This window comes from Solanum dulcamara, chromosome 7 (genome assembly GCF_947179165.1).
Source record: "Solanum dulcamara chromosome 7, daSolDulc1.2, whole genome shotgun sequence".
NCBI classification, from domain to species: domain Eukaryota; kingdom Viridiplantae; phylum Streptophyta; class Magnoliopsida; order Solanales; family Solanaceae; genus Solanum; species Solanum dulcamara.
In genome coordinates, this window is record NC_077243.1 from 22,605,807 (window position 1) to 22,620,775 (window position 14,969).

Consider the following 14,969-nt stretch of genomic DNA (forward strand, 5'->3'; position numbering starts at 1 on the left):
ATTCACTTAAAAAAAATTTCGATACTTTTAGCCTTTCTGAGATTCTAATAAAGACAATTTCATATTTAAAAAAACTAACAAAGATGACAACATACCCAACAACAGTAGAACAAAAAATATCTAATTAAAATAAAAAATTAGTTATCACTGGACCACGGTGGTTGTGGACAAAATCTATAAGACATGGTTTAGGTAGATTTTAGCACACGCGCTTTTATGAGCACGTGGTACCAGGTTTTACACACACACACCCCCCCTCGACCCCCCCGTTGTGAGCAGGTTGTCTTCTCAATTGTGAGCGACAAAAGTAGCATAATAAGACTCCAATGAAGTCACTTTCTTTTTCCTAACCAATACTACCATTCTTGCTCCTTTCAACAATTCTGCAGCAGATTCAGTTAAGCATTTTCTCAAACACATAATCTGCAATTTTACCCATTTGTATTCTTCTTCATTTTCCGGTTGGATCGCCGGTTAACCGGAATGAGAACACCGGCCGGAACACACCTCGTTTTCATCTAATTTTCTGATTTTCTGCACACACAATAATGATGATGAACATATAAGGAGGAAGTGATAAACAAACTCAACAACTAAAAAGCTCTTTTTTAACTTTTGGGATTTTATTTTTTTGTTTCTGTTGAAATGTCTGACGTCAATGTTAACTCAGTTGACTTGTTGAATTCGGGGGAAGAAATGGCGGAGAAAGCATTGAGCAAGCGATACGAAGGTCTAGTTGCGGTCCGTACAAAAGCTATAAAAGGAAAAGGAGCTTGGTACTGGGCTCATCTGGAGCCTATTCTGATTCAAAACCCAGAAACGAATCTCCCTAAAGCAGTGAAACTCAAGTGTACTTTGTGTGATGCTGCGTTTTCGGCTTCAAATCCATCTCGTACTGCTACAGAGCATCTTAAAAGAGGTACCTGTCCCAATTTTGGTTCCGTTTTGAGGCCCATTTCACAATTACCTCCTTTAGCTTCACCTACTTCACAGAATAATCATCGCAAGCGAAGTTCACCACAAACTGGTACTTCCCAGCAATTCGGATTGGTGAATAATTCGCCGCATTTCTGCAGCGAAATTGGATATTCATCAGTCCAATCAACTCAAACAATTGCTACCCATACGGGTTTGAATCAACAACATTTGGTGTTGTCCGGTGGGAAAGAGGATTTGGGTGCTTTAGCAATGTTGGAAGATAGTGTAAAGAGGCTTAAAAGTTTGAAAGGTTCACCTGGTCCAGCTTTGTGTAAGGACCAGGTTGATTCAGCTTTCAATTTGTTGGCTGATTGGTTTTATGAGTCCTGTGGGACATTGACACTTTCGAGCCTCGAGCATCCCAAATTCAAGGCTTTCCTTAACCAAGTAGGCTTGCCCCCGGTGTCTAGAAAGGACTTTGTAGGAGAAAAACTTGATTCTAAGTTTGAAGAAGCAAGAGTGGAATCGGAAGCCAGGATTCGGGACGCAGCATTTTTTCAAGTTTCTTCAGATGGATGGGGGAGGGATATTTGTAAGTATGGGGAAGACACTGTGATTAAATTTATTGTGAATCTTCCTAATGGTACTAATGTATTTCATAAGGCAGTTTATAAGGGCGGTTTGGTGCCATCGGAGTATGCAGAAGAAGTTTTACGTGAAACTATTAAAGGGTTGTGTGGTAATGTTGTTCAAAGATGCGTAGGAATAGTTGGAGACAAGTATAAAGGTAAGGCATTGAGGAATTTGGAGATACAAAATCATTGGATGGTTAATCTTTCATGCCAACTTCATGGCTTTATTAGTTTGTTGAAAGACTTTGGTAGAGCGCTTCCACTTTTTAAAACTGTCACTGATAATTGTTTAAAGATTGCAAATCTTTTCAATAGCAAGTCCCAGATCAGGAATCATTTTAGGAAATTCAGGTCACACGGTGTTGAGCTTGCAGGGTTGATTAGAGTTCCTTCAGCTGACTGCAATCTCTCTAAGAACTATGGTCCTGTTATTGCAATGTTGGAGGATATACTAAGTTATGCTCGAATACTGCAGTTAATAGTGTTGGATGATTCCTATAAGGTCTCATGCATAGAGGATCCCGTTGCTAAAGAAGTTGCTGATATGATACAGGATGTTGGGTTTTGGAACGATGTGGAGGCTGTTCATTCACTAGTGAAGCTGATCAAGGAGATGACTGATGATATTGAGGTCGAGAGACCCTTAGTTGGTCAGTGTCTTCTTCTTTGGGAGGAGTTGAGAGCTAAAGTAAAGGACTGGTGTGCCAAATTTAGCATTGCTGAGGGACCTATTGAGAAGATAATCGATACACGGTTCAAGAGAAACTATCACCCTGCATGGTCAGCTGCATTTGTACTTGATCCATTATACTTAGTGAGGGATGCAAGTGGGAAGTACCTTCCACCATTTAAACGTCTCACACATGATCAAGAGAAGGACATAGACAAGCTTATAACACGGCTAGTACCACGGGAGGAAGCTCCCACTGCACTAATGGAGCTTATGAAATGGAGATCAGAAGGGCTCGACCCACTGTACGCTCAGGCTGTTCAAGTAAAGCAGCGAGATCCGGTAACTGGACGAATGAAAATTGCAAATCCTCAGAGTAGCAGGCTTGTATGGGAAACTTGCTTGAAAGAGTTCAAGTCGCTGGGGAAGGTCGCTGTTAGGCTTCTCTTCCTTCAGGCAACCTCTTGTGGATTTAAATGTAATTGGTCCTTTATGAGATGGGTTTCTCTGCAAGGGCACTCAAGGGTTGGCATGGATAGAGCTCAAAGGATGATCTTCATTGCAGCTCACGCAAAACTTGAGAAGCGGGATTTTTCCAGCGATGAGGAGAAGGATGCTGAGATGCTTACTACAGCAAATGGTGAGGATGACATGTTCAATGAAGTCTTTGTAGATGCACCCTCAGTTTAATTTTTTTTCTTCATATCTCTTAACTCTTGTAGAATATTGATATTTAGGGTGTATAAATTCTTTTAATTTCTCTTTCCTTCATTTGTTACTTCTAATAGACGGTTTTGGAGATATTGTTTGTAGACAATATGAGGAAATTGAGCATTGTAATACTTTCAATTGCCTATTGATGATATAATGACCTGCTACATGTGAAGCTAAGGTACTTGGTTCTGAAGAAATCTGCTCATGCTTGTTCGTAATCATAATATCTAGCAAGGGATAGAATGGGAGTTTTTGTAATATCTTGCATAATTTTAGGCTAATATCAAGAACTTTGACTTCAAGTTGAATCAACGGTGTCCTAATTTATGTTCTAAAGCTGCATCTTGCTCATTCCATTTGCAGATAATGAGGGGAGTTTTGAAGTGCCTAACTTGTTTAAATGACAGTGTCAGCAAAAAGATTTAGGAGGTTCACAAAAAAGTGAAAAAAATGCTTGTACTTTATTTTGTAACTAAACCAAAATTCACCATATTTATGTGGCACTTTACTTTCTAATTCTTATCTGTGAATTGGTTTACCTTGCCTGTCTTTAATCAATTAAAATGTTACAGGAAAAAACAAAGGAAGAGACCAACTAATATTATCAATTTTGTTCAGCTGTCAGTTTTATTTATTGACCTTAGTCCATGACATGCCAATATTTCTCATATTAAACCAGGTTCGTTCATACAGTTGAGAGAACTTTTATTTATGCAATGCTTTCTCAGTTTTAGTGTCAAAATGCTAAAGCTTATCCCAAACTGTGTGTTTTAATTGATCTATACAAGAACTTTTGGATTCATCTGTTATACTCCTTTCTCTTGCCATGTACTTTCTTAATTTCAACTTTGCTTTTGAATCTTCATCTGTTATCCAAAAGAAGTTGATATTCATACTGATAATGATCTTATTATTTGATCAAATGCAACATGAAGTTGATATTCTCATAAAGTCAACGATGTGAATTATCAAGACATCGATAAGCCACTTGGGGGAGAGAGGCAAAGAGCATTCAAGAGTACATATTTTAGTGTTTTGAGCTATTCATGACTATCAGATCATCAACTTGTGCTAGTTTTTATTCTTATATTGGGTGGCTTCAACACTTGTTGTACATATAAAGTTCGACCAAGTGGAAAGGGGAAGCTACTTGAAGATGTTAGTGATATGAAGTAATAATTTCCCATTAGAATTTTTTTTAAATGTTGGAAGACATGTGTAGAATAGTTGTCTGAATTTGTCGTGCTTCTTTTCTCTAGTCAAGTTTCTCTTCATTGGTGGTTGCATGAAAAATCAGATAAGCTTTTATGAGATGAGTCAACCTAAGAACAGTCCGGAAACAGATCCTTGTAGCCAGAAGAATGACTCCACAGCATCTGCTTTACGAGCTCCACAGACGTTGCATCAAGAAGAAGGATTAGAGGGGAAGTTCTCTGTTTCTTTCTATTTACTAAGTACTTAATTGTTTAATTTATTCCTATCAGCCAAGACTGTTTAAAAAGCTGTAGGTTAACTATCTTACTCTCATACAAGGTGGTACTTTGTTGAAAATGTCACACCAGATTTTGGAAGTAAAAAGTTTTTTTCTTAGTACTAGGTTATTTCACCTGATTGGAAAAAGCTACTTTGAGCAAACTGTAAGCAAGGGGGCTGTCGGCATCATGAATTGCATATCATAGCTGAAAGGATTTTTCAACTGACTTCGAGCTCTACTTTGCTGTCTGTAACACTGACTAATATAATTTGGTTTTTATGGAGGCATGCTGTTTTTCTTTTTTTCGTGTTATCACACACATGCACCATTCATAGGACTTCGCTAAGTTTTTGTTCAAGTATTCGTCTTACCTCAGTTTTGCATTCAAAATTTTGTCTGGGAAGAGAACTGTTATAAACTTGGCTCCTTATAGATTTTTAAGGAATACCTACAATTCATGACTTGCATGCTGACGACATGTTCCCTAACTGACTTAGTCTGGTCTTGGAAACCTCTATGAAATGATTGTCAATTTATAATTACGCTGAAATTGGATACATTAACCATCATTTGATTCCTTTTCTTGTGGCAGAATTCTTGACAATCTTAACATGGCATAGTGGTAAAATTTCCAATCTACGGGACATGTCTATGATTATTCTTTGACATCTTAGTGTGCAATAGTACAGGAGATGGTGAAAAAAGTGGTGAGATGAAACATACAGAAGGTAGGGCACTGCTGCATATGGGTTGTATGATTTATTTGGTATGCAATTCTCATTATTGTTTTAAAGTTTTGCTGCTTTAATTTTCAGAATCTTCAATCATTCCTTTGCTACAGTATGACTCTGTTTAAATTATATACAAAAAATTCTTCTATTAATTCTTTGATCTTCAGGACAAATAATGTTTAGTGTACAGGAAAAAGCAGATTTTTCACTGCTAGTTCGTCTATAGAATTTGCTATAGGTACTAATTGATGGAAGGACACGAGGAATGTGCTGATAACGCTAACTACTAATAGACTGCTCAACCAACTAGAGGAATTGAAAAGGCTTTTTCACTCGTATGGTATGTTTTTCGATTTCATACTTCATTGTTGTCATGTTCCTGTTTTTTTTTAAAAAGGGTGAAACAGAATGATTATTATCAACAGGAAACCAATCTTTTTCTACCAGAATCTACACACTTTCAATGCTCCCCCATTATTACCATTCTCTCTTTTCATTCTTGCCCACTTCATACGAATCTTGATCAAATTATTAAAAGCTCGAATTACATATACTTCTTTTGCTGTAGGTTTCATTGACTTAAACTGCTTATTATCCCTCCTTTTTGCACATTCTTTTTACTGGATTGAGTTACTTAGCTAGAGAATGATGAGTTCTTTAATATTAGCTTAACGTATTTTCCTAACCTTGTGGCATACGATCGAGTCTACTCGATAGTTATGTTACCATCTCCCTTGTGATTCAGCCACAATGGATATATGTTAGTAGTAAAAATCGAGAGTGGTAGATGAGAATGATATCTTGTTTTTCTTATTTTGGAAAGATCTTTGCTCTTGTTGCATTCTAATTGGTGGACAACCTCTTTCTTTCTATAGTTAGGGAGTCTCCTTTTACACCTAATGGGAAGACTTTTGCCTCTGGCCCCTCTATCTGTTTTTCTTTCAAAAGTATAGAATATAACAGTGTCTGAACCAGTTTACATACTTTTATTAATCTACCGGATTGTCCCTTTGCTCAAGGGCGGATCTAGAGTGCCATATATATCTATAGTAGCTTTTGCAGAACTTCATATATGTGTTAATTTTTTTTATTGAATATCTATAAATATTTGATTGCAAATCGTGTTACTTTTGTATATTGACTTGAATTCGTTTCTGGAACCGATAAACTTCAAATTATAAATCCACTTTCTCTTTAGACGCCGCCGTGTTCAACAAATCGTGCTTAAAATATTTTTGAAATGTTTGCAACCATAATTTCATCATGCTAAGCTGTTAACTTTAATGAAACAAAAAGAATTCATGCCCAGTGGACACGAAATATCATGCGTTCACATGGGGTTCCGAGAAGAACCACACACAACCTACTCTAACACAAATAGTTGATTTCAATTTTCACGATTCAAATCACGTATAGACAATTGAAAAATGAAATACGTCGAGAAGGGATACATAAATGGCTTTAATTTCCTCTTCATATCTAATTATATCATAATTAATAATACTAGAGAAACATGTGTTGCAAGTGTAGAAAAATCTGTCAATCACTTATTCTCATTGTATTATTATTATATGTTTTATCAACGATGAATGTGGTCCTAGTGAGCATCTTATCGTTGTTATTTTTGTGGTCCAAACTCCTTAACTTGTTACAAACACACATAGTTAAAAGTTAATGGTGTTTTTTCAACATTATGGTTTGGTCGTCTTAATCTGCAACAGTGAAAAATATACATTATTTTGAGTAGACTTTTTAAGCATTAATGATACCCACTTGAGTTAAAAACAAGCAGCCAACTACTAATACATCTGATTAGACATAAATTGGTAGGTTAATTCTGCCACTCACACTTCTAGTTTTGTTAATTTGAATTTTTATACCCCTCTTTTTTTCTTTCCAATCATAACATATATAGTATGCTAATAATTTTACACAAAAGGAGGAGAAAACAGAAGACTAATACAATAACAAGTCAATAATATACCGAGTGTATTTCCATAGAGTAAGATTTGAAAAGGGTAGAGTGTACGTAAATTTTATTTTACCTCATAGGTGAAATGGAGAGACTGTTTTTGATAGACCCTCAGGTCGAGATTAAAAAAGACATAATGAAAGTACAAGAGACAATAGGTAGTAGAACTACACGAAACAACATATATCAATAAAATCGAAAACAAGAAAGTACAAGCATAACATTATGATTGCACTCCACCTACTAACCTTCTGCCCTAATTCAAATTCTCTATACCTTCCTATATAAAATTTTCCATTTAAAATTTAAATCTGTGTCATGTCCTGTCTAATAACTTATCTCCCAAACTAATGAAATCTTTAATTCAAATTTTGATAGTAAGCTGTTTTGTTGTAAATTCAGTACAGTTTAACCATTGTCTGCCAATAGAAGGATAAATGATTAGTGCCATCAAATCTCTACTTTGGTTATTGTTATTATTATTATTACAGAGTGCAGTGTAATTATAACAAAACCCTAATGTAATTATTATAATTTGGTTTATATTCTTGTGGTTCTATTATTATGTTGTACGGTGAATAAAGTGACCACATACCTAAAACATATATCATTTTCTATTATTATTACAGTCTAAAAAGTAACGCATTATCTACCATCACTTTTGGGTCCACAATTTTTTTATTTTTTATTATTAACATACTTTTCTACATGTACCTTTTGTTTGTAACTGATCCACCATTTTCCCAATTTGTAAATTGCTTTACACCTTTTTTCTTTGCAATTTTTTATTTATTTTTAAAAAGCCTTTTTTGCTCCATTTAGTTGTATAAGTCTACTGTCTACATATGGAAATAATCAATTTCTTTGTCAATAGAAATATGTTTATTTTTTGAAGCATACATACCCGTTAGTATTCTAATGAAGGGAGTGTTAATTAATTAGTACAATATTAAAGGATTGAAAAACGAGAATTCAGATTTATACTTTTATGATTGAGGTTACTAAAAATATCTTTATTAATTAGGGTGTGAAATCCTTAGAAAACAGATTATGAGGACTAGAAATAATACTAGTTCCTCGTCAGAAATATCCAAGTTGGAGGCAGAAGGAACTCATGATTTATTTAGGTTCAGTATTATATTCTATCCTTTTCAATATTTTCAATTATGATATTTAGGCGTAATTCAACCCCAAAAAATAGCTTATGAGAGGAAGATTGTCCAAATCAACATAACCAGATCATCAATCTATTCCCTAACCAATATGAGACTTTTAATCGCTCTAACACTTCCTCATTTTGCATTTTACTTATCTACAATGGACTTTGCACTCCTCTAAAGAAAATAATAAATAAAATACATATTTTGCCATAAATTTATATTAATGGGTGTATAATTTCAATGGAATTTAGAAAATGAACAGGTAATGTTAAAGATAAAATATGAAGATAAATTATCTTTTTCTTAATATGCTAAAACAGAGAAGTAAAGCTGAACGAACAAAAAATATGGATATATTTTTGTTTTCAAATATAGGTAATAATGTCTTGATGTAATAGCTGACATGTCGGGGTGAAGGTACTAAGATCATCTCCAACCCAACACCAAATCCTACTTTGATGTAAAATTTGATGTTTTGAAGCTTAAACTCAATACTACTTTAATTTGTGAATAGTGTCACACCAAATTTGGTACGATACTATTCATTACATCAAATCACTTTTTGAGTATTTTAATATTATTTTATTATACAAAGTTTTTAATTTAACATTATATAAATGGTATGTTTTTGATTAAGTCTCTTCTATACTTAATTATTTTTTATGTAATATTTTTATAATATTAATTTTAGATCTAAAAGTTAGCTTTTCATAAATTAATTTTCATATATATGCCCTTTTTTAAATAAAATTTATGTTCATTATACTATAAATTATAATTGGATATAACTACAATTAATCTTCACAAAAATAAAAGAATGCAAACATAGTAAATTATGGTGAATGTTTTAAAAAGAATTTGTTTTATGAAATAAGAGAATATAAATGAAATAAAAAAAAATATAATATTGTAGAAATTAGAATATTATAAAATAAGATTTCTTTTTAATGTAAAATTTAGTGTAGTAGATTAAAATTAATTTATACTAAAATAATATTGACACTAATTAATGTAAAATTTGATGTTATGAATGGAAGAAGCTATCAAAATAAGCAGCACTAAGCATTGACCTAGTTATGTCAAAAGAATTTTGAAACTGATCTAGAGCCCATTTGGATGGACTTAAAAAAAGTAACTTTTATGTATGAAATGCTTTTAGAACTTTGAAGTGCTGAAAATTATTTTTATAAATAAGCAGTTGAGTGTTTAGATAAAAATGCTTAAATGAGGAAAATGATGTGAATTTTAGAGTTAAAAGAATAAAAAGGATAGTTTGAAAATTTAGTTAAAATATAAGGGATATAAAAATAATTTTCATGGTCAAAGAAAATAACTTTAAGCACTTAGAAAAAAAAAGTTAGGAATCCTAACTTTTCATTTTTGACTGACTTTAAAAACTTTATGGCTTAAAATTAGTATAAACACGTCCAAAAGCTAAAAAATGGCTTTAAGTTGATTTTGACCAACTTAAAGCCCATCCAAATGGGCTCCTAGTCAAATTTAATAGCACTGATTGTTACCTACTTTATTCATCCACCTAATTTTAGTTTTTACTTGAAATTTTAAAATATCGATCAAATTAAACATATAGTCTGTTTGATCAAACTTCTAAAATTTATTAATTAAAAAAAGAAGAAGGTAAGTTTCTCATATCCATGTCCATATACAGACTACAAGAATGATATATCAGTCAACATATTTTTACATTACTCCTTTTTCAAGTTAAAACTTCTTTATTTTTATTTTTGCTATACACCATCAAACAACGGTGCAAATGCTCATGGCTAAAGAGAAAACAAAAGAAATCCAAACCAAAACTATCAAACTCCAATTGTTCTTATTGTGTAACCTTCTGTCCAGACATAGGTTGGGAGATGCTTCTCACAGTATATTTTCCAAACTAGCAGACCTATTCAGTGACCTGTGCACTAGCTGCCTCCATCAGGCCATTACGTATCTGATCACCAATGTCGCGAACATGGCCAGGACCATGTGGTATGAAAACGGTAGTGTTCTTTGAAGAGTTTCCAAGGTCTTTGATGGTGTCAAAATATTGAGTGATCATTATCAGATCCATCACTTCTTTGGCGGAGGTCCCTTCTACTTTATGTGAGAAGTTTAAGATGTTCTCTCTCAAACCATCGGTAATTGCCTGTCTCTGCCTGGCAACCCCAACCCCACCTAAATACTTGGCTTCAGCCTCAGCTTCTGCTTTCTTAACTTGGAGAATCTTATCAGCTTCTCCTTTGTATACACTAGCAAGCTGCATCCTTTGAGCTATAATACAGAATAAGATAATGAGTATATAGTTCAGTAAACTGTTAATCCACGTATCAGAGAACAGCAATCTATAATCTCCTACGACAATTTTTCATTGCAATGAGCATTTCAATCTTTTTATACCACTCCATTATTTTAATCATATAGTACTTCATGAAACAAAAGGGATAGATTAGGTAACATTTGTTTCTCCACACACCAGATGCATCCTCAATAGGCACCTTGCTCGAAGATAAAATATTCCAAGTTCCGATATGTGCGTTAGAACTTACCAAGGTATACAACAGATCAGTACCTTCAATGCTCTATTTGTACGCTAACTCAGAAGTAGAAACTAAGAATTATCAACACTCTATTTTGTAAACTAATTCAGAGGTCAAAAAATGCAGAAATTTAAAGTACAATCCACGCTATTTGCATGCTAATTCCCCTTCAAAATTTAAACCATGCATTTTTTCAGTATGCTAATTCAGAAGTAGAAACCAAGTATTATCAATGCACTATTTGTACACTAATTCAGAAGTAGGAAACATAGAAACATAAATACCATCGACACTCGATATGTACACTAATACAGAAAGGAGAAACTAATTCCCCTACAAATCTTAAACCATGCATTTTTTAAACAAGAAATTTTATTCATATGCAAAACTACAGGAGTTTCTTACCTGCATTTATCTCATTCATTGCTCTTCTCACAGAAGCATCAGGAATAATGTCAACCATCAGTATATGCTCGATATTATATCCATATGCACCCATCACCTGACACATAAACTAAATAAGAGACTCCAAGAAACAAATATTTCCTATTGGAAATGGAGAAAGATTCAAAGCCCAGTAAACTCGGTAACAAATAACAATGGCATATTCAAAAGATTCCTAAAGCTTTCTTAGGGAAAAATTTCATATCTATACTCTCCCTACTAACAATTTCTCCTTTTTGATAAGTCGGATTGAGATGGTATTTTTTTCCTTTTGACGTGTGCTGCTTCTTCTTCCCCTTTTTGGGCTAGTTTTTTTTTTAATTGGGGGGACAGCAAACAGCTTACAGGAAGTTCTACCTCAAATTCTACTAGACCACTAAAAATAACAAAAAACTAAAATAAAGTTTATCCGAGAACAAGGTCGAGAATTTTCATTGATATGCTGAAGAAAAGAGAAGAAAGAATTAGAATACACCATACCAAAGCTGAGAAGTTTTGCAATAAAATCCCTATTTTTGAGTAAGGTAACAGAGTAATCCTTTTTTACCATGTGGAATTTCACTCCCCTTTTAGCGGGGTGGGGTAGGGGGTGGAAGGACACTGTGTTGAGGGTTCTGCCTCATTTTTACAATTTTACTTGATTAGTAAAATTAAAGAAAAGAAATATTCCCTCTGTTTCACTTTACTTACCCCTATAGCAGAAATAGATGTTTTATTTTACTTGTCTACTTCAACAAATCAAGAGAGTTATATTACTTTTTTTCCATACTACACTTAATATTTAATAACTACATAAAGTAGTAGTAGTCAAATTTAGAGTTCCAAAGCATCATTAATAAGGTTAGTTTAGTAGAATAAACCCGTAACTAAAGCTTTCTTAAGGGATGTGCCAGGTCAACAGGGGCCAAGTACCATGAAACGAAGAGAGTACAATATTTTCTCTTAGAAACATATTAGGAAACAGTATAACGTATTGATGACAGCAGACCAATATATTTCCCCACTAACATACTGAAAGGAAGAGCAGCAGAAAAGCCTATTTTCCTTCAATTAGGTGAAGATGACTACTTGAACATAAAATTTCCAATTTCAAGACTCTGAGAGTATCTTCTCCAAAAAAGTTACTTGATAATGGTCAATTAACCATGCATGCTTCTAGATAATAGGAGGAATGCTCTTTGAGAAAAAAGAAAAAGAAATTAGGATGAACTGTAAGTGAGGTAGGAAAAGGATCTTGAGTAAGAAGCAAGTGTTAAAACAATCCCAAGCAGGAAGGCAATCTAATATCTAATGATTCAAAATTCCTGCCATCCATATAAAATTGATCAAAAGTTGCACTCTACATGATAAAATCTCAATTAAGACACAAACAAGTGAAACTTTTGGGGAGATGAAGTCATCCAAATGATTTTATGTAGTTTAAGTACTGCATTTCACTGAAAAATCCAGACGGTTTGAAACAAGATAAAATTTGTTTGAATTTCATATACAGACAATATATGAACAAATAAACTAACTAATTTTCTTTTTCCTTTGCTTTCATTACCCATCACCATCCTACCAAATCCCCTCTTTCCAGTGGATCAGGTTATGTTCCAAATTTTAAAATAAAGCAAGTGAGATTTAATTACGGCCGCCCACACAGAGACACAAATTTACCTTCTCAAGTTCCTCCAAGACAGCCTTAGCAACTTCATCCTTTTGCTCAAAAAGCTCATCCAAATTCATTTTGGGAACATGGGCTCGAACAACTAGAAGAATCAAGAACATTGACCGAGATGAGCATTGTGCAAGTGGCATAAGTAAACATAATAGAAAAAATTTACTCACAAAAAGCAAAACCACAAAAACCAAATTACCATCAAATACATAAGCCTGAATCTGCTCTGTTGGATTTTGCAACTCATAGAAAGCATCATCAGCATTTTGCCTGATCACCCTATATTGGATCGAGCACAGCAATTGAACGAAGACATTGTCCTGAACAATTGCAAATTAGTTAACTTTCTGCAGGTAAAGCAACATATTGGCCCATTTCTGTCTTATACTGCTATTGAATTCCCAAAAAGATACCAGTAGCTTTAGGGCAAAGTAAATTAGATCAAAGGACCTCACAATCAAAAGCCTTTGAATATCATTCTTCATACATTCATACCATAGAGAACTACCATTAGCTCAGTGTCAATTTATGGCAATTTTGTCTACTTCAAGGAGCATCTTACTAGCGGGCCTGGGGAAATGATGCTTTAACTTTCCTAAGGGAATATTTGACCAATTAATGCCGTCAAGACACGACTAGAGGTTTATCAGAACAATCCATAAAAAGAGAGGGCGTATTACTCCGACTGCAGTTCCTATTCCAGTCTATACGAGTCAGAAAAAGAAAAAATGCTTACCGTGATGTACTCTGAAAGAAACTGCACAATATCAGAACGAGTTACAAACCACAAATCTATTCATACATTGGAAACATTACCTTTAGATTATAGGAGTAGGTAAAGTTCCCTACAAATGAACAACTTCATCCCTTCAAGAGTGTATTAATCTAAACTCCGACTTTTCAGCAATATACCACTTCATAAAAACATAACAGTACAGGCAAGTTTGAATTTTGAAATTCCAACATGTTAAAGTTCATTCATTTCCACAGAATTGAATTTGCTACATACATTCTGAATATTCTTCCACTGACCAACCAATTAAGGTTTTTTCGGGTCTCACAACCCAATATTTCTTAGCTTTATCCACTCATTTTATATCATCCTAATAGGAACTGAGCTTGGTCGGTAGAAGGTCAAATCTTTTGATGGCTCATATAATGACTTCAAATTCCCTGTAGCTTCACATTTAGCTAGTTTATTCATAAATTTTGTTTTGTCTATTTGATATTAACTCGTATCAACATTATAATCATGTCATTTACTACTTTTTAATGACTAACACAAACATTTGACACAAAAACTACCACATTGAGCGAACTCTACTTACACCAAATGTAACTAGAAACATTAAGCAAACAAAACTAATCCATGGATCATTCAGTTTTTGGGACTAAATCGGAATAATAAATAGTAAGAAGCGTATACCTTGGTTTTGGTCTCAATTTTGACATCGAGAGAATTGATCCTGGTAGAGAGAATTCCAGCGAGGCATTCTCCGGCCAAGGGATTCCAGAAGTTGAGCCCTGGTTCTGCTAACCTATCAAAACGTCCCCATTTTTCTACCACACCGACGCTCGCCTGTTCTATGCATCCGCAGAATACACAGTTAACATTACCCATCGCTTTTCTCTGTATCACAAATTTAAAGTGATCCGAATTTAGGGTTTTATTAATTTGATCTTCGTGATGAATTCAGGAAGACCGCCTGTTTTGTATTGGCAAACTTACAGGCCACGACCGCCATAAATTTGACTCAAACAAACTTGTTCGCACGAAATATCTTACTGTTTTTTTTGTCAATTGATATTTTAAAAGCGGAACCATTAGTGCCCTAAAGTTGACACCAACTTTCAATACCTCAACTAAGTTTTGTTTATTTTAGACACCTTAAGTAAGGTTCTGATGTGTCATTTTGACACTTTGTGCTGACTTGGTACAGTGTGTGTTGTACCCATTTTGAGCGCGTGAAGACCATTTTTTAAAAAAATAATATTTTTTTTATTTTTTTTCTTGTTCTTCTTCTTCTCCATTTTCTAGATGTTTTCCTCCA

At 34.0% G+C, this 14,969-nt stretch overlaps 2 protein-coding genes across 5 annotated transcripts; one reads left to right on the forward strand and one right to left on the reverse strand.

Annotated features, from left to right (window-relative positions):
• The first annotated feature begins 256 nt into the window (after positions 1-256).
• LOC129894376 (uncharacterized) lies at positions 257-6,164 on the forward strand. 4 transcript variants are annotated; one of them, XR_008767676.1, is made up of 4 exons: positions 257-2,860; positions 3,507-3,613; positions 3,870-4,106; positions 4,194-6,164. XR_008767676.1 is itself a non-coding variant. In XM_055970044.1 (1 exon), the coding sequence occupies exon 1, from the start codon at positions 646-648 to the stop codon at positions 2,908-2,910; it is 2,265 nt and encodes a 754-aa protein (XP_055826019.1). In that variant the 5' UTR covers positions 259-645; the 3' UTR covers positions 2,911-3,131. The 4 variants fall into 4 exon arrangements, 1 of the variants encoding a protein (XP_055826019.1); XR_008767675.1 differs by having other exon boundaries at positions 3,870-4,092; XR_008767677.1 differs by lacking the exon at positions 3,507-3,613 and having other exon boundaries at positions 258-2,860; positions 3,870-4,092.
• A 3,820-nt stretch (positions 6,165-9,984) lies between these two features.
• Positions 9,985-14,713, reverse strand: LOC129896135 (protein PPLZ12). The gene is made up of 5 exons (XM_055971969.1): positions 14,345-14,713; positions 13,118-13,238; positions 12,918-13,009; positions 11,220-11,316; positions 9,985-10,548 (listed from the first exon to the last, which is right to left on the reverse strand). The coding sequence occupies exons 1-5, from the start codon at positions 14,537-14,539 to the stop codon at positions 10,181-10,183; spliced, it is 873 nt and encodes a 290-aa protein (XP_055827944.1). The 5' UTR covers positions 14,540-14,713; the 3' UTR covers positions 9,985-10,180.
• Between the last annotated feature and the right edge of the window lie 256 nt (positions 14,714-14,969).